At 38.7% G+C, this 20,131-nt stretch overlaps 1 protein-coding gene across 4 annotated transcripts in view; it reads right to left on the bottom strand.

Moving 5' to 3' along the window:
- The window catches only part of dacha (dachshund a), a 375,878-nt gene that overhangs the window by 79,404 nt on the left and 276,343 nt on the right, over positions 1–20,131 (bottom strand). For 2 of the 4 annotated variants that reach the window (XM_080187709.1, XM_080187712.1), the window contains exons 4-5: positions 10,256–10,428; positions 1,497–1,707 (exon numbers count right to left, since the gene is read on the bottom strand). In XM_080187709.1, the coding sequence (XP_080043835.1) occupies positions 1,497–1,707; positions 10,256–10,428 (384 nt within the window). The remainder of the gene's footprint in view (positions 1–1,496; positions 1,708–10,255; positions 10,429–20,131) is intronic. The other 2 variants (XM_080187710.1, XM_080187713.1) reach the window with 1 other exon arrangement.

Raw genomic sequence — 20,131 nt, 5'->3', positions numbered from 1 at the left:
TCAAGTTAGCCCTCTTTTAATATATGAAGCCACTCCTCTAGTGTTGCGCTCACCTCTGAGCTTTCCTCAGAGTTGTGCTCGCCAGCTGCACACTCTTTGAAGCCAGTTGTTATTTGCGCTGTTCTAACATCGCGCCACCATGGATGGAATTTGTTATTGTGGTGGGGAGGTGGTTTCGGTGAATGGGCCCAATAATGAAATGAAAGTGTATTATAATGATGTTCCTAACATTAACAGGGATGGGGGTGAAAGAGGGTGCAATCATGGCACCTCCTTTCCATGGGGATGGGGTTGCTGTAAAAAGCCCTTGGACTTCTCATGATATTTTTCACTCCCATTGCCAAGCCTACCTGACGCTAACTGGAACAGAAAATTGCAGCCTAGAAGTTATCCAGACAGAAACTCAGTCCATACCTAATTAATACATTCAACAGGTTAGTGAAATTAACATTACAAGTAACAAATGAGCATTAAAAAAGACAAATTTTGATGTGAAATGTTTTTTAAAAATTCCAAATTGCTGCAGAAATTGCATTTGTTGTTATTCATTCTGAACTTTGTTCATTTAAACAGCTCACAACCTCTGAAAGGACTATATACTCAAGCTGGAGGAAACATTTACTATAAAGCAAAATTCAGTAAGTACACTTAATCATGCTTCATAGAGAAGAAACACTGCAAATAGACCAGCAAAAAAAAGGTCATATTGTAAATTTAGATACAAAAACAAGTTGACTCCTCCACCTCATTACATGTAGAAATTTCTCAGTACATCCATGGAACCTACCTGCTGTAATTGAAGAAATTATTTGTAAAAACAGTAACTTTGTAGCCTCTCTAAAATATTTCCTGCCAATGAATTTCCAAATTCTTTCTCAAGTGATCTGTGACCCCAATTACAAACTTGACTCACTGTCGCAATATCATGGGAGATATGCTTGTGCGTTTGTGTATACATGCATATGTACTTGTAATTTTAATATATTCAGAGAAACATGGAAATAGTTGTTTACAGATTTTCTAATGTTGATTTATCATTTCCTCGTAACTCACTGTGCAATGAAATGTCATTCATAAACTTTGCAGTAATTAGATCAGTTTTATACATTCACTATCATCATTGCAGTGATGTCCACCGATCTGTCAGTGAAATAAAATCACCACGTCTTTATGTGAGATATATAGATGTGTGCATATTGGTAAATTCAATTCTTATCTTGAGACTGAAGTAATCATTGGAAAATAACGATCTATTTTTGATCTTGGCTCATGCCATTATGTAAGCTCCAATTCAAAGTGACCAGTGTATTGTTGTTGCTATATTCTCTCAATGCAGCAGCTTGGTAATTATTTAAAACTGTGTAATAATGCATTCAAACATTAATAATGGCTTAAACAGACTGCAAGTATCAGAAATACTTAATCAACACAAAAGAGCTGTAAATTTCGAGCTGTGTGTAATAGTTCAGAAAGTTCAATAACAAGAACTTGCTTACATATTCTGTCAGAGGCAATGTCATGTTGGGATGGTGAGCTAGACACACTGCTGCTCTGGTGTGAAGAGGGGTGACTTCCAGGCCGGTGACTGTCTTCAAGGGACGGTGCTGGGGATGGGCTATTATGAACCCGCTCCTGGTGGCAGAACAAAAATTCAAGAGGTTGTCCAAGTAGATGAGTGTAATCTTTACTGGCTTGTAGTGGCATTCCCTACATTCCGAAATACAAGGTTAATTTTCATTATTCATTCACGTTTGTATATACATACTTAAATATTTTCTTACTACTGATGTTACTGTGGAAAATACTGTCATTAAACATTTAAACATTTCAACATATTTCTACTCAAATACAGGTCAAATCAAAATATTATGTTCTTTATTAAATGATCATTTGGGTACTTTCTGCTCACTTGTATTTAAATCTAGTCAATAAATTATTTACCATTAACACATCCCAAAGGCATCAATTTACCTACAACACTATAAAACATCTGTATTGAAAAATAATTTATTTATCAAAGTTTACTGATCCCATTTTATAATTCAGATATGAAACGTAACATCCTTTATCATACTCATAAGAACATAAGAAATAGGAGCAGGAGGAGGCCATCTAGCCCTTCGAGCCTGCCCCGCCATTCAGTAAGATCATGGCTGATCTGTCGTGGCTCAGTTCCACATTCCCGCCCTCTCCCCATAACCCTTAATCCCCTCGCTTATCAAAAACCCATCAACCCGCGTCTTAAAAATATTTAGCGAGGCAGCCTCTACCATTTCAACGGGCAGAGAATTCCAGAGATTCACCACCCTTTGAGTGAAGAAGTTCCTCCTCAACTCCGTTCTAAACCGCCCCCCCCTTTATCTTGAGGCTGTGCCCCCTAGTCCTACTGTCCTTTCTGAGCAGGAAGACTCGCACTTAGTGTGATCGTTTAATGTAGTGAATTATTTCCATTTCCAATACTTTGTGGTCCATATAGCCTGGATACCAACATGAGTAAATCCAAAAACATAAACACCCTGCATGTGCGAAAGGGCTAATATAATATTTCTGAGTGAAAGTAAAGTTAATCAATGAACACTGCTCAGTGATTTGTGAGCTCGTGTGGGACTCCCAAAAATATAAAAATGTGAATGCCAATCTGACATTTGAACTCTGGTGCCTTCGATGAGGGGAAAGAAAATCAGCAATTTTTGGGAACCTGCAGGATGGAGGCTTGGTTAGAAATGAATTGCTCCATTTTAAGAAGAAAATCCTCCCCACAGATGGGCAACTCTGACTCAACACACAGCACAACATTTAAATCCTATGTTTGCAATCTTCCATTGAAATGGCTGAAGGCGAAAAATAGAGGCAATAGTGGGGAGTTAGGGGGAAAAATGAATAATGTGACAGAGATACCACACAAAGCAGTTGTTTAACATAGCTTTCACAAACCACACGTGAAACTGTTTAGATGGATGTTTCACAGAAAATGGATCTTCATATTTTTCAGACGGAGAAAAATGAAGATTTTGTCTAGATAAAGGGAAGGCTAATTTGCATTACAGCTGAAATGATTCTACAAAGAAAATGGCATTTTTTGAGAATGGTGTTGTCAAACCTGAACAAGCTTGATGCCTAAAGTTGCTGCAGTCAGGCTTTGGTCAGACATCGTTCAGCTGTGGGTGAAGTTAGTCAGAATTGGCTTATTTCACACCCATAACAACATCCTGGATTTGATGGATAGAACTCCCAGAGCCAATTCCCAGTCAGGGAGAAGCCAACGGTTTCCAATTGGGTCTCACCTCCAAATGCATGATGCGATTGAGGAAGCTTGCAAAAAGGGCATTTTAAATTTGAAATGAAATGGTTATATTAGTTAGAAATAAAATTGAGTAACTGAAATGAAGGCCAATATCATGTGACACCACTGAGGCTGAAAATAGTGCAAGGGAAGGTGAAGCTAATTTGGAAGTAGTGATCAAGTGGCCTCCATTATACACTCTAAAACCATAAGGATCACAGGAGGAGCAGAAATCTGAGAGAGGTAAGGACACCAACTGTTTCGATGTCCTGAGAAAAAGTGTAGAAATCTGGATTGATGGAGAGGAGGAGGTGGAGGAAATCAAATTTCTACACTGTAGTCGGAGCTTCGGACAAAGAAGAAGGGAAAAGTTCAGAGAGAAGTTAACCATGAGAGAGGCGAGGAAGGCGGGGGCAGAAAGTAAGAGGTGGGACACTCAAGTTGTGAGGGAGGTTCTCTACACAATAACAAGATTTTAGTTGTTCTCTGTCTGTGTGTGCAGAGGGTTCATGAATGGGTTTTCCCCAGTCTGAGACCCTTACTTCATCCTTGGATAGATCAAGGTAAAAGAGGATGAAGAGAAGAAGACAGAGCCAGTAAAATTATTTAAAACGGATTCTTGATTGCATCCTGTGTGTTTTTTAAGTTACTCTTAACACCCAAGCTTTATTTCAATGTAAGCTGAATGTACTTTTAAATGTTTCAACCAGAGGAAACTGGAATTCCCCAAAGCTGTTGGAGAACTAAGGGTTAACTCCTGCTCACAGCAGCAAACCCGGGAATGCAAAAGTTAATTTTGAGTCATAAAAGGATGAAATCAAATCCCCACCGTGTAATAACAAACATAACCAATATGTGTTCATTCTATGCTCCATTTACTACAAATAGTGTTCAGTAAAGAAGTTTCTCCAAGTAATGCACAGCCAACAAAAGGAGTGAGGTCATGTGTTTTCATCATGACCCTTTTGACCCTCACAGGAAATAAGCAGAGTTTAAGCAGAATGAACTAACTGACTATTTGGCACAAATATCCTGAATGGGTATAAAATAAATTGCATTAGTAAATGGTGTTATTTTAATAAACTATCTGGCCAGTAAGCAGGTGCTAATCCCTGATAGAGTCTCACATTCTAGCAATTTAAATATGAAAACCGCTAGTGTACCTAACCTTAAAGGGGTAGTGCACTAAATACTTAACATAGACTGCATAGGTTCTATTATTTAATAGAATGTTTTAGCTAATTAAAACTTTAACCACTTTAAATTTCTATCTTTCGTTCTAGTACAAGACCTTGTTCCTTCATGCATCATAGCAACTCCTTGTTAGAGAAACACAAATCTCAATCTGAGCTAAGAATTTCCCTTTTCCAAAATAAACTAAGTGCAATGGCCATGTCCCCAAAGTGGTTTGCAGCTGTCTCTGAATCCAGGTCTAAATCTATCCTGTGCTTCAAACAAAAGACTTGCATTTATTTCATACCTCATCACGTCTAATTTGTCTTCCAGCAAGAACCTCCAAATAACAATGAAATGACTAACCAGCTAATCTGTTTGTGGTGATGGGCCAGGACACTGAGGGCTTTTTGTTTCTCTTGTAATAGTAGTTGTAAGATCTTAAAACCCCGCCTAAGCCAACGGAGTAGGCCGATGGAGCCTTGAACAGTGCAGCACCCGCCTGCCCCCCACTTTGTCTAAATTTTACCCTCAAATTCTGGAGGCGGAGCTCCAATCCAAACAGTCAAAGTGAAGAGCCTGCTGGCAACTGAGCCAAAACGATACAAATCGCGATTCCGATGATTTAGCTGTTTAAGCCAGAGAGTAATTGCATCTTAGAAGTCAGGCATGCTGACACTCGGACCCGATACAGAGTTGGCCAATCATGGGGCCACTGCACTTGATCTCAGCAGTCCTTGCTTAGAATAGGAAATACTGCTCCTGATCACCGTCCAGATATCTGTGTTTAAACATGGGACGAGGATGGAATTGAATTCTGCTGTGCACAGTCACTGTCAAACAAGCTGCTAGCATTCACGGCAGACATTCATTCCTGAGTAACATCCAGGTAATATTTCAGCTAGCTGCCTCAAGTGTGTGGGACCTTGAGAAAATTAACAGGGAAATGGGAGGAAACAAACTTTTTAAAAATTTAAGAAGTGGGACTCTGCGTCACAAAATAAAACATCAGGCCCTTGGGGAACATTTAAATCTGAGACTAGGTAGCTATTTTAATGCCTTGTTATCTATTTTAGGCATGACTAGTTTAGGAATTGTGCTTAAGCATGTAACTAAACAAACCTATTATCAGTCAGTGAGCTAATGAGTCGACATGCATTCTGTTACTCAAGCCCTACAAGCAGTGCCTCATTAGGTAACTACTATCCTGTGGAAGCCTGTTTTAAATCTGATAAGTAACTATATCATTTGCTAAATAAATCAAGTGACTAATGGTATGACATTAAACCAAGCAATGAGAGTTTAATGATGAAAGTAATCATACACGTGTGAAACTATCTCGCTGTACTGAAGAGGAAAAGAAATGTCAAATGTGTTTATCCATATTTATTTTCTCAGGTACGAACAGCCAGAAAAGATGCATGAATATTGCATTGGTTTATACTGGTAAAACATTGTGATCCACGATATAATGACAAACATTGTGTGTATCACCAATGTCAGAGAACATTTCACACAGTGAATTACTTTTGGACTTTAGCATCCATTCTATGCCAGCATTGCCCTACAAAAGAAAACAATGAAATAGATAGTGGGCTGATGCATTTAATTTTATGATATTGAGAGAGGAGTGTTTGACCAGAACATTTGAAAACGGTCTGCACTAAATGGAATTGAGCTTTATTGTCCAACAACAGAGTAGAAAGACTGGACTTTAATTTAGCATCTCATCAGAAGGATATGATTGCCTGACTAAAGAAAATGGTATTCATTTCTCCCAGCAGGACTCCTAACGATGTAAAGGTTATTATGCCAGTATTAGCCCTGTCATAGGTAAAGGGCAGCTCACCCCTAATAATGATCTTGGATAAAAAGGTCACTTCCCATTGCAGATAGTGGTGGTTTTATTTTTTTGTGTCCAGCTATCATAGCAGCCAGTACCAGTTGTGACAGGTTTATAAAGGTTAAGGCAATGGTATTATCTTTGCGCTTCTAGCAATGATGCTATTCTCCAAAAGCTTGCAACATTACTTCCTGTCTCTGCAGGAAACACCTTCTGTACTGCAAAATGTTCTGAATGCTGTGATTTGGTTTCCATGTCATACTCTCAGCAGGTTGAAAGAAAATGAACTATTTCCACTTTCAAAAATTGCCAACTGTCAAATGCTTTAGCCTGACAATTACTCAGTAATGTTATCATATGAATGTTACCAATGAGTCTGTTATTTTAATGGAGGTTTGAACCATTGCTTTGCAAGAAGAAACTACCTTTTTATTGCGTCGCAATGTTCACAAAGGCAAAACAATAAGGTCATCCCACTTAAAAACTAAAGCTGTGGATTTTTTTCCCCGGAATTGCTGTATTTTCCTTGTATGCAGCCTTTCTATTGATACTTATATAGCTGGAATGGTGCAATGTTAAACTTTGCACATTGGATTTGTGGCCTGATGAAGACAAAGATGAAAAACTGGATGCTCTCTTGTGCCCCCTGCTGGCAACTTCAGAATGCCCAAAAGCCTCCTGGCAAGGAGGTCTTGCACCACACACATTAGTAGTATCCCTACCTCTGGACCAGAAGTTCCGGGGTCAAGTCCAGTGCCAGGACTTTTTAGCCGTAGAAGGAGCATTTATAATGTGATTAAATTGGCTGATAAAACAGTTTGGGAATCCTTCCATCATTTCCCCACTATACTTCAAAGGGAAAAAAAAGCATTTGAAGATACACTTAAGTCATCCCCAGCCACAAGTAACAAAAGCCCGAAAGACCAATGGGGAGAGGAAGAGGGAGAGCAGGGAGGGTTCAGAAGGTAACCACCTCCTAACGATTCTTTGAAAGAAATGGCCACTGCAGATTCTTGATGCAATTCTGTCACAAGATATGCAATAAATTGATGACATAACTGCATCATCCTCCATGAGGTGGAGGATTGTGCAGTTGTCCAGAACCTTTAGTCATGAAACTGTAGACTATAACAGCCAACAGTTACAGCTCCAACCCTGCTCAGCTGGGCACAAACCATAATGAACTGCAGCCTTCATCATTCCACAGCTCAATAACCAGTGTTCAATTAGGTTATGGCTTGAATTCTCAATGAATAGTTAGCACAGCAGCTCCTTTATAAAGACAAATTGTCATGAAGAAAGTTGATTTTTCTCCCAAAAGTTCTAATCTATAATAAAAATGAATTATTGGCTTAATGTAGTAAATTTGGAAATAGACATTGACCAAAATTTCCTTGAGTGGAACATCTCAGTGTTGCATATTTAATCAGATCTCTTCCCCCCTCCTCAGCTCATAAATGTTTAGCCCTGTAAGTTGTTGGCAGTGCAAGTTGACAATGACATGGGGAGGAAAACAGGGTATCTGGGAGCTTGGTGATGGGAATGAGAAACGGACAGAGAAAGAATCGAGGAGGAGGGTCAGTTGCAGCAAGTGAATTTAATGTTATATCAGGTACAGAAAGGGAAACAAAGAATTGATTTAAGAAGAGAAAAGAGATACCAAGGAAACAAAAGAAAAAAGAATAAAAATTTTAAAATCTCTAACAGCACTTTACTGCATGAAAGAACAAGGCTTCAAAGTTTTTTACTTTCTAGTCCGGGAAGGTTGATAGGCAATGATTAACTCCAACACCAAAAGTATACTTATGCTTCTGATTACTAGACTTCATGTTCTATGAGAGTTTAATGGATAATTAATGAAGAAATATCGCAACTTCATGCAATTCACAGCAATTTTAAGGGAAAGTTGCCATTTTCGCAATGTTAATGATAGAGCAAAGCAAATTGTCCAGCAACTAATGACAAGTCACAACTCATGAGGTGTTGCTTCCTTGCCATTAATAATTGTGTTCAAAGTCTATCAACTCTTGATGTGATTGATGGAGTGCAAACTGCCCATTCAATATTCAGTAGCTTAATTAAGAAAACAATGAAGAAAAGGCCAAGGGGGAACATTTTCAGTATATAGTGAGTTATTTATAAATAAAATTGAATGCGCGTTTGAGCGATAACTTCAATATAACCAAAGTTCTCTCCTATGGAATCTGACCATTTTTGACTTTGCCCAAACCCGGAACTATGTTGCAGATATGTTTACCACGGATTGACCACACAGCTGGAATACTGTGAACAGTTTGGTCCCTTTTATCTAAGGAAAGAAATGCTGGTATTGGAGGCAGCCCAGTGAAAGTTCAATGGGTTGATCTTGGGTAGGGAGCAATTTTCTTATGTGAACAAGTGGTTGAGCCTGTACTCATTTGAGTTTAGAAGAATGAGAGGTGACCTTATTAAGACTTATAGGATTCCCAGGAGGCTTCACAGGTTAGATGCTGAGAGGTTGTTTCCCTTTTGGGAGAGTTTAGAATCAAAGGCTATATTCTCTGAGCAAGGGGTCAATGATTAAAGATAGAAGTGAGGAGGAATTTCTTTTCTTGGGGGAGATCGTGAATCTGTGGAATTCTTTAGCACAGAGAGCTGTAGAGGCTGGGTTGTTAAAGTTGTTCAAGGCTGAGATAGACAGATTTTTAATCAGTAAGGGAATCAAGGGTTATGAGGTGAAAGTGGATCAGATCAGACATGATCTCCCTGAATGGCAAAGCAGACTCAATGGGCCGAATGACCTACTTTTGTTCCTATGTCTTGTGGTCTTGTAGCTTGAAACAATTTTATCCACAAACTTGTATATTGACACTTCATACAGGGGTCGAAATTGAACCTTCCAAGCTGGAAAATCCCAGTAACCTCGTTAGGTATTGGTGTACATTCAACTTTTACTTTTACTAGTTCAACCTCCTGGATCTGTCTAAAGTGCTAAATTATGCTTCACTACAAGGAGTCATGGGCAGATATCTAATGCTCGCATCAGGACAGCGATGGGAGTACTTGAAAAGGGTCACTAAATGGAAAAGATTCCTCGGAAAGTGTTCTTCTATTTCAAATTATCCAGGTGGCTGGGGAACGGTTATACTGGAAGTCTTTCCCTAGATTTTCCTTCTTTTAAGGAATGACTTTTAAGAACTTTTGATGACCGAGTGTTTGCCTCAAATAGTAGTACACCTATTCCTGGACCCAAAAGGAGGAAATTGCAGGTGTACTCTTGCACACCCCTGTGGGTCAGTTACAGAATAGCAGGTTTAGGCATGTTACTATCCATTCTCAAATTAAGAAAGGTAAATTAAATGAAGAAGAGAACAAGTGGTGGAGAATCAAAAATTTCAAAGTGTGTCGTGGTAAGGTGAAAGCAGCAGTTGAGATGAAAAACAATATTGAAAGCTATCAGCCATTTGAAGCATATCTAACACTATCTTTCCACTCACCACGCCTACTGCACCCATGCACACCCACCATCAATAAGGATAAACCACGAGCATACTATCTCAAATCTAACTGCACCATGTATATAAGGCTGGTTCAGTATAGATAAGGGAACTGAAATCTGACTGTTGTTCTTCATTGCACCTTTAGGAAAAGCCCAACAGTTTGTTTTATGCATCAGGCTTATGTGTGCGTGCAGTTGTCTGTACCCTGGATAGAAAGTCAAGTTTACAGGCTGCATGTTTCAGGTCAGCACACGGTACAATTGATTTGTGCTGTATTCTATTACTGTGCAACTTAACCTTGAGCTTTAAGGTTTTTCACTCCCATCATTCTCAAGTAAAAAGTCAGGCCACATTTGGATGTGGAATAGCCGTCAGAGAAATAAAACAGTTCATCAGTTTTGATATTGATTCCGAAGGAAAGCAAAATCCTAATTACCAGTTATTTCCACACAAAGATTGCAATGATTTCAGGCTTACCTTAATAACAGAAGCTCCTGCTCGGGAAAGGGGACTGTGCATTTGGGCTGCCACTGCCATGTTAGCTATGGTGCTGAGGTGACTCATCTGGCTCATTGCCATGGTAACCGATGCAGGAGGTAGGCTGACAGGGATGAGGGGGTGGGGCATCATCATGAATGGCAACTCTAATCCTTTTATACAGAAAAAAAAGGTTGTATGCGTTAATGTCTTTTCCACTCGAATGTGACCATCATTCCATCTCCGATTTAACATTTTGTGTTATTTTAAATTGAAAGGAACAACTCTTAAATACCTAACAACTAATATAATTACAATCTAATATAACAACTCTTAAATATCTGACAAAAATGTTAAGATACGTTTTAATGTTCTATAAGTCATACCTGTGGTCATTTAGTTGATTTCTAGCTGGCATCTCAATAATGGAGGATGCAATGATTCCTTAAAACCTGACGACCCCCTCAGCAGATACTTCACTCACCCAAGAGGTCTATATACTGATCAGGAGTATATGAGTGGAACTCTCCGGCCACGCTGGTCTAAAAGCCAGAAGTCTCCATCCGACCATCGATGGCTTTTCACATTCTCTGCAACCTGCCCTCTAAAACTCCAGAGGCGGACGGGATGGGAGAATTCGAGTCTACATTTCTTTTGTTGCTTACTTTAACTTTATATGTCTGGGCTCTAATGAGTAAACAATTTTGTGTAGGGACTTACCCTGGAAAGCGTATATATAAGTGCATCATCTCTGGCACCACTTGGATGGCCGTTATAACTAATATTACCACTGAAGACAATGTTGCAAGAAACAATAGCAAAATTTCAAATCACAGTTGTGACTGAATGGGCAACAACCTGTCGATATCAGCAATTAAATTCTGGGATCTCCTCCTTAAGCACTTAAGTTTTTCTTTGATATCCTTGGCATAATGCAATGTTTAACGCTTGCATTGTAATGGCTGTGTCATCTTCAAGCAAACCTCAAATTGAGACGAGGTTAGAAAAAAGAAAAAGTTTCTTGTGATGCTGCTGTAAATGAGGTTACTAACAATGTTGGTTAATAAATGTGTTATATAGAAGTTCCTAATAATATAGCAGTGGCAATTTTCTTGGTTTTCTCATGCACATAAATCAACATCTTCATCAACATTTGTGAAGACACCATTTAAACATAGTTTTTTGTTTTTAGTCATGTTTATTACAGTTAAAAGACAACCAACCACAGAGTACTTGTACTTTATTCACCATTTATTATCTAGAAGTATGTCCAATAGATAATGCAGGTCATTTTCACTGCTGCTGAATCTGCCCCATTTCTAACGTAGGATGGATTTGGAAACAATGGTCTGTACGTTCTGAATTTTGAAACTTAACTTTGATTGCAATTATAAGGGGACAATTGGTGAACCTTTCAGTTGTAATTTTAACAGTACATTCAAATCTTCCTCAATGTTGAGGGATTATCTAGTGTGGGCCCACAACATGACTTGCAGCAAGACATCAAATTCTGAACTGAACTTGCTATTGGCTGGGTGCTGTTTACTTTGGCAATCACTCGTGATCAGAGGCACCAGACAAATTCTCCCTCAAAGAGAATTCTGGAGTCTTCAACAGTACTAGTTTATATATTTTACTATCAGAGGCAATGCCAGTAGCCAGTATTTACTTAATGTGCTTAACATAAAAAAGTGCCAAGGTTAATTGACACAACTGTGAACAGATAAAATGCTGTAATGTTGGTGATTAACTAACGAGATATCGCTAAAACATTTAGAATTACGAGTTTTCCAAATATTCCTCTATTGACCCAAACGGTATTATTGATGTAAATTATTATCCTTCTTATTTATTGTTTTATTCTAGTAGAATGTACGGCATGGTAGTATAGTGGTTAACACTGCTGTCTCGCAGCTCCAGGGACCTGGGTTCGATTCTTGGCTTGGTCACTGTCTGTGTAGAATTTGCACATTCTCCCCGTGTCTGCATGGGTTTCCTCTGGGAGCTCCGGTTTCCTCCCACGGTCCCAAGATGTACGGGTTATATTGATTGACCATGCTAAATTGCCCCTAGTGTCCTGGGATGAGTAGGTTAGAGGAATTATCAGGGATTACAGGGATAGGGCCTGGGTGGGATTGTTGTCGGTGTGGACTCAATGGGCCGAAAGGCCTCCTTCTGCAGTGTTGGATTCTATGATTCTAGAGCAAGTCTTCAGAGCAATATTGCAAAGCTTTTCAATGATTATTTGAGAGGTGAGCTCAGTAAAGCTCCATCAGAAAATGCCAGCATAACTTTCAACCCGACTGTGTGCAGAGCATTATATAAGTGTTGATAATACCAGATAAAAAAGGTTCCACCTTGCTTCTACTTGGCACTGTATGTCAAGAAGAATCAGCTTCCCAGGGCAGCATATTGGCACAGTTGTTAAAGCACAGCTGCCTTACAACTCCTGACTCAATTCCAGCCTCAGGTGACTGTGTGTGGAGTTTGCACATTCTCCACGTGCCTGCGTGGGGTTATTTTGGGTGCTGTGGTTTCCTCCCACAGTCCAAAGGTTAGATAGGTTGGCCTCTGTAAGTGCATGGGATAGAGCAGTGGGAGTGGGCCTGGGTAAGATGCTCTTTCAGAGATGTGCTGGATGGCCTCCTTCCGCACTATAGAGATTCTGTGGAAACCAGGTATGGTATCCAGGGTAACAGAGTTCAAGTGAGGATGACAGCAGGACAAGATATATTGTTTTTGGAAGATCAAAGATTTCATTCTAAAGTATATTCAAATTCAATAAAGTTCCTTCTGATGAGATTATACCTCAGTTTGCAAACACTCGTGCTGCTGCCTTCTTCAAACAGTGATGCATCCAACTACCTGAAAGTTAAAATAGTCAAATTTTGAAAGGATAAGTAGACTGCCTATTTTAAATAGTCATGTACTTGGTTTCCACCGTCAGATTTGAATGCAAATCAGCCACAATATCCTTCATTTGACATTGTTTTGAAGCTTAATTTTTTCATGATATATTAGATGTACAATAATGAACTATAATGTACTTTGTATACAGTTACTAGCCCACTTGATTCTGAGTTCACAATACAAAAAAGTCTGATTTATGGTATTTGTAAGATAGCAAAGAATAGAGCCCACATACAGCCCAGAATCACACCTACTACTGCTCCAATCATCCTCTGGCACTCATTTAACCAGCATGGGCTATTTGTTGTAGTGTCATTATGGAGATAAAGTTCAAGATCCAATCTGAGCTGAGACGATCAGTACAAAGAAATAAGTAACCAATGGGAGACCTTTGTCAAGATATATTTACCCTTGAGTCTATTGGAAATGTATCTTAATGGGGTTATTGGGATAACGCAACAATGTCCCCAAACGTTGCTAGAGGGCAGGCAGAAAAAGCACGTCTTGCAATCTTCACCAATCAAAATCTACCATGGCTTTGTGAACAAGGCCAAAACCTGAGTTCCATCAAAAATTCTGTTGGCTCCAATTCCACGATACCAGAATTCTGTGCCAGGAATGGAAAATTCTGTGTGTAATTGTAAACGGGACAAGACCAGGTCAGTCGGGAAATTGGTTACAGAGGATTTGTTCTAATTTGGCTGTATATGGCAGCAGTATTAACAGGTGTTCAGAAAGCAGATGAAGTATGAGCACCTACTCATCAGGCTTCAGTGTAACTGTCTGAACTGTTTAATTATGGATGATGGGCAGCTCTGCCTTCAGAGACCTCGTGGATTGAATAATCTCGTAGAGTCCTGTTCTGGCAGTAAATATGAACTCATCCATGCACAACATTACAATAGGAAAGTCAGTGAGGCAAAATGTTGAGGGAAAGCCTGAACCATAACACCCTCATTCGCCAAATCAGTAGATGTAGCAGGCCAGGCTAGCGTGTTAAGAAACTAAACATGTCCCCATTCTTTTCAACTCTACTAAATTAGACCTGTGCAGGAGCAATCTTGATGTAACTTTCTCTTTTGCAATTTATATGCAGAACCTTTGTTCTCTACCTAACTCATTTATTTCTGATCATTCCTCGTTGCGGTAATTGGAAACTAAATAACAGCAGCATGGTGAAGGTAACTATTTAAGCAATAAAAACAGCCTTTCAGTACATCTTTAGTTCTTGATCAACTGCACACTGGTAGTTCAATGGCATAGAAATAAACACACCCTACAATTCATGGCTATATTCTCAACCACCAGAAGAAGTTAGATTCAACCTTCTGTCTCACTACAATGTCCAGTTCACATATAGATTTCACACCTAGATATATAAATCACAATGTTAAATTGCACTTGTATTGTGAGTCATTTCCCTATAATGATAATGTTTACAAATCGGCATCAAATCGTGTTTTAATGTACCAGATTGTACTGATGATGTGATGAGTTGTTTGGAGTTCCCAAGGAGGCCCATGGGTGTTAAACTAATTGCTGCTAAGAATGAGGATCCCTGTGTTCATGACTGGTTATAAATCCTCCCCTCCCAGCAGGCCAGGGAATTCCTCGTGAGCTTGCTATTGACGGTTGTGATTCTTGCTGAAGGGTTAGCTACAGAGAGTATTTTCAATGATTGACAGTTATGCTTAAGGTGTATTATGAACTGAGCGACATAATGTCACTCCAGTATTATTGTTCTCGCCTTAATATGTAAACAGTTTAGTCACTGCGCTGGAAGATACGAGAAAGCTACACAAATTGTGCTTTAGCCATGAGTTAATTCTGTTCGTGTTCCAGTTTTTCTCCTTTTTGCTCCTCCTCCTCTGAACGTTTTGGAAGTGTGGTTCCTGAAATGTGCAATGGTCCTTTTACTGAGTAATCATGCTCTCCAACCACTTTTACATCCTTTAATAGATCACAAGGTCTTATCTTTATAGATGACTTAGTTTGGCTGTCATCAACACACACACAAACACACACATACACACACACAGGTCTTTGCAGGCCTAAAAGAAAAGATACATGTAAACTGTGCTTTACTCTTGGCTCAATTCTGTTGGGATAGGCTAAGCAGGTGTGTGGCTAAGAAATTGTATTGACTAGACAGTGTGACATGGTTGACAACGTCCTCTGACCCTCTGGTAGTGGGTGACTGGAGTTTCTCTTTGCCCCACAAAGATTTACTTCCACTTGAAGTGCTTGAACAAATGGATCATAAATTAGGTAATTAAACACAACCGGAGAACACTTGCTTCCTCATCTTGGCAGACTGAGCAATTGAGTTCACAAGTACAGTATGTGAATATGAAACAGACAAAGTAAGCTGATACTTTGTGGAGATGTGTTTTGTAAGATTATCTGTGCCTATCATAACATCCTGTTAATAGTGTTACATTTTATTAGTAGAAGCTCTAATACTCGGTGTTCAAATAGGCAATGTGAGATCTACAATACATATACTTTAAGCAAGTTTAGTCAGCCAGGTGCCTGAAATTTCAGTTTAGCTTTTGTTCAATTTATTTGCAGCATGGGAGACTTCACATGTCAAATGGTTACTTATCTTTTAAAAAAAATCATCATTTGACAAAATTACACTTTGGATAAGATTTCATCGTCCTTTCTATGCCACTTGCCAACTAAAATATTTGTATAGTAATATTTGTTTCAAGATCTGTCATAAGAATAAAGATACTTGGAAAGCTGATTCCACATTTATTTCAGATGTCTTTTTTAAAAAAATAAAGCTGTATTTTTTTTGAGCATGACATGAATATATTTTTGTCACTTTTGCATCTGCATTATTGGTGTATTCCTGATAATCTATTAATGTACCACGTTGTGAGAAAGATGTTCAAAACTTGATCAAGACCACTACACCATTTATCTATCTCTCCAGATTAAATTACCACTACCTCGATCATTATGGTTGTGTTTCTCCTTTAAGTTGCACTTTCAGCAACTACCATTGCAAATTTACTCAATGACCTGTGAAATGCAGCTTTTCTGAATTAACGCAATTCATTTCAACAGGACCTTGTCATTGTTTGATACTGGCCGCTGTCAGGCCAATCTATTGGTGCAGTGGTGTAAGAGCAGCAATATGTTCTGCATTCTGATAACAAAATGCATCTTCCCCAGCCCCTTTATATGTACCTCTACAGTAGGAGAGTGGTTAGTGTAAGCTTCCTGAAATGTTAAGCAAAGTTAAATAATTGGGGCAAAAACTAAGTTTCTTTTGGGGTCTCATATCTGAGTGTCAATTTAATCCATTCTCCTAGAATCAGGAAGTATTTACAATAAAGAATACCGGCAAAGGTAAATAATAAAAAATATCCAAAAGGCAAAGTGAAATAACTTGTATGATATTACTATATCCATTATACTTACATTGTTGGGTACTGTAATACACAGTGACATCTAGTTTAATATTCATCAAGATGTTTCTATTATTCATATTCTTTATAGTATTTTAGATTTATAAATATACAGTATCAAAGAAATGTGTCCTACAAAGTGATACAATTTGGAAAATGCTACCAATTCAAATTTTTATTTTTTTTTTGCAATCATCTTCCAATTATTTAAGTATTGGTAGAGTAATATATCCATTCAGTTGTTTGAACAGAATGTACTGGTGATGCTCAGTGGAGTAGTCATGTTGGAAATTAATATTTTTATTGCATACTGGTGCGTCGTATTTAAAATGAGAACACATTAAATTGGTAATAGAGAAATCTTAAAATCAATGTGCATGAGATTGCTCATTATGCAGATAGAGATCTGTGGGTAAACAAGCAGGTGGTGTTTTTCATTACAGATTTGAAGACTGATTATTTTTGATGATAATATGAATTAAATTTCTTCTCTGTAGAGTTCTGACTATTACATAAGGGAACATTCTTAATAGATAGAGAATGCCTACAGCAACACTAATGGCTTTGGTAAATACCTGAGGCAAATGTGCTGTCACCTTGACATCCATAATTCACTGGATGCTTGCAGAGAGGTATTTGTAGTGGCGTATTAATTATAACCTTCTGACCTTAAAGAAACAATGGGATGTCTTTCATTGTGACTTAATGTTTGGACTAAATCTGAAACCCAGTCAAATTTCTAGTAGACTTGTATCGTAGCATGATCATTCATTTTATTAGTATTGAGCTTTTTACTCTTGAAGAGGAGACCTGTGAGATGTACAAAAAGTTAAATTTGGAAGATTGTTTTGAGTAACATGATGCTGGTGGGGAGAGGTTAGGCAATGGGACACATTCAGAACAAGGCTCGTGTCAGTTATTTATTACACACAGAATGATGAATACTTGGAAAGACTTCAGGATAGAATATCGGAGACATAAATAAAATTCCTGTAATCATTTCAGAAAGAATTGAATGTTTTGATGATGGAACTGTCAAACTTTCTGGATTGGATAATCTAGGTTGGCTGGAATGACCTCCTCGTCCACATCTACCTCATCACCTCTTGTGGTATAAACGTCCTGTAATGTTACACGTTGTATTTGCTGTGATTCAACAAAGCCTCCATTTTCCTCTATGCTGGGAAGGCATGTAAAACACTGGCCAATCTGTTCTTCTGAGCATCATGTTTTTAATATACTGGATCTTTGTTCTTTTGATAGGACCAAAGATCACATTTTATAAGAAAGAAAAACTGTGATAATTTAACTATTGAGTTCCGAGTTCTGATACTAATGTGACCACCAACCAAATCAATGAAAGAATTTCTGTACGTTGAGAGATGCTTTCTTTCAGGTTTAAATTAACACAAAATGTGGCTTACACATTGACCAAAATAATATTGACTTTTTTAAAATGACTGAATATGAGCAGCTTGGTAACACGTGGGCTGTGTTTATAATGAATTGATGCCATCTTTAGGGTGTGCTGTAATGAAAGTTTGATCGTGTATCCCACTGTGGCTCATGAGTGCACTATGACCAAATGGCAAGAGATGTCCATCCTGAGGTGCACAATTTTCACAGGTTGAGCTTGCACTAGCTGCAACCTAACTTCATCCTTGGTTTGTGCTTTTCCCAGGAAAAGAGAACTGGAAGCAAACACTTTGCTAGAGTTGATGTTTACTTCAGAAATGTCATTCAAAATGCTCTGAACCTTAACCGAAGGCCCACATAGAAAATCAAAAGCGATCTTTCAACGTTTGTTTATGCATAAGGGTTTGTAAACTAGAGGATAAAGTCAAACTAGTTGTGACTTTTCAGAACAAATCATTCTGCTAACTCGCTTGAAGTTACTAATGCTACATTTGATGGGTTTGAATATCGGGCTCATCATCACAAAATGGTTTGTCAGCAAACGTTACAATTTTTTAAAAGCAAGTTGTTGAACAAGTCACAGCAACTAATCCAGTTTATGAAGAAACTGTTTTTGTAAATAATTCTTCCGATGAACAGGAACTAGTTTATTCTTTTGCCTAAATTCTTCTTGTTCTTTAGGTCTTTTGTACTTGAGTCCATGAATAACTTCAGTATCTACTAATTAAAATATCACTGTCAGAGCCCCAGAGATTCCCTAACTCCAGATAACTAAAGCAGTCACAGTAGCACGAGGTCATACATACTGAAGCTAATCCCCCCACCTCTATATCCCCCATCCCCCACCAACCTCAGAGTTTAGGGACATTCCTATCCTTCAATACTTTTAAAGAATGTATCAAACAAGTGTTATTGTTCAAAAAATTGGAGCTTTTTTTTGTTTTGAGCCTCAGGCTGACGTACAAAGGTTTAACTTTGTTTTTGCAGTAGGAGCTGATGCTTAACACTGAAATGCTCACCTGGCTCTTTAAGTAGCTAGGCGAGGCAACTGGGTGCTGGTCATGGTTACCAAAGTAATGAGTGTCTGAATCCATTGACACCAATCTTCTTATCCCTCTGAATTTACAGTTCATTACTTCCCATCAGCAGCTAAACTGGATAACAAGATTCCACCAAGCAAGATGATTCTGGAACTGCGATTTGTGGGATTTTGTAATACCTATGCATTGCATGCTTTGCACAGCTTGCGCACTACTTATGAAGTATCCATTTAACTGAAGTGTGCAAGGTTTGAAATGCAAGAATAGCTAGCTGGGTGCTAGCTCCAGCTGCTATTCTTAATTGGTTAATGCTTCCCAAGACATCCTCGGAATTGGCCACCTCCAGTAAGATTGCTTTGGCAGCAAGATGGACATCACCCAGCAAGATTGGGACTACTTTGTGTCTACGCCTCTGAAAATCTTTACAGGTGTTAAGACTCCACCAGTTGACTTTAGGGCACTCTGGCCCTTAAAGATCCTTTGTCACCTGTTTGGGCGCTGCAGTGGTGATTCTTGACCCAAAAACTGGATCAAGACTGCGGCGATGTCAGAAGAATGGGAGAAATCCTGTTCTGCCAGAACATCATTGCAAAGATCCAATCAAATCCATTCTGCGTTGCAAGCTCACACTCTTAAACACCGGTGATGAGGCTATCCAAACATTTTTCATCTGAATTGGAGGCCTTTTCCCAAATAAGGCCATAGTTCAAATGCAACATACAACTTTGCAGATCTGTATGGCTTTTGCCATTCCCAACTGATGCAGGTGTTCTCTGAACCATTGCTACGTTATGGCTGCCGTATTCATGAGGTTATCAAATCACAGTGAATCCATTCAAAGTCCATGGGTGTTGAATGCATGTTGAAAGCTAGTATATCTAGAATGAGTTTAACTGTAGCTCAACAGTTGCGTCACAATATATCTACCAATACTAATAATTAATGCTCCAGTCTGCTTTATGCTGATATAAGGGATTCAAGTTGATGAAAGCATTCAGCTGTACCTCATGTTTTAATCAACTGTCTGACAGCCATTCCTGCAAAAAGCACACTAGAGTGGTCATTATAACCATATTTAACCATCGGTCAAG

Source organism: Carcharhinus amblyrhynchos, chromosome 4, assembly GCF_965287045.1.
Source record: "Carcharhinus amblyrhynchos chromosome 4, sCarAmb.v2.hapA, whole genome shotgun sequence".
In the NCBI taxonomy this organism is placed as follows: Eukaryota; Metazoa; Chordata; class Chondrichthyes; order Carcharhiniformes; family Carcharhinidae; genus Carcharhinus; species Carcharhinus amblyrhynchos.
Note: the sequence above shows the minus strand (reverse complement) of the source record. Positions and strands in the feature narration are given on the sequence as shown.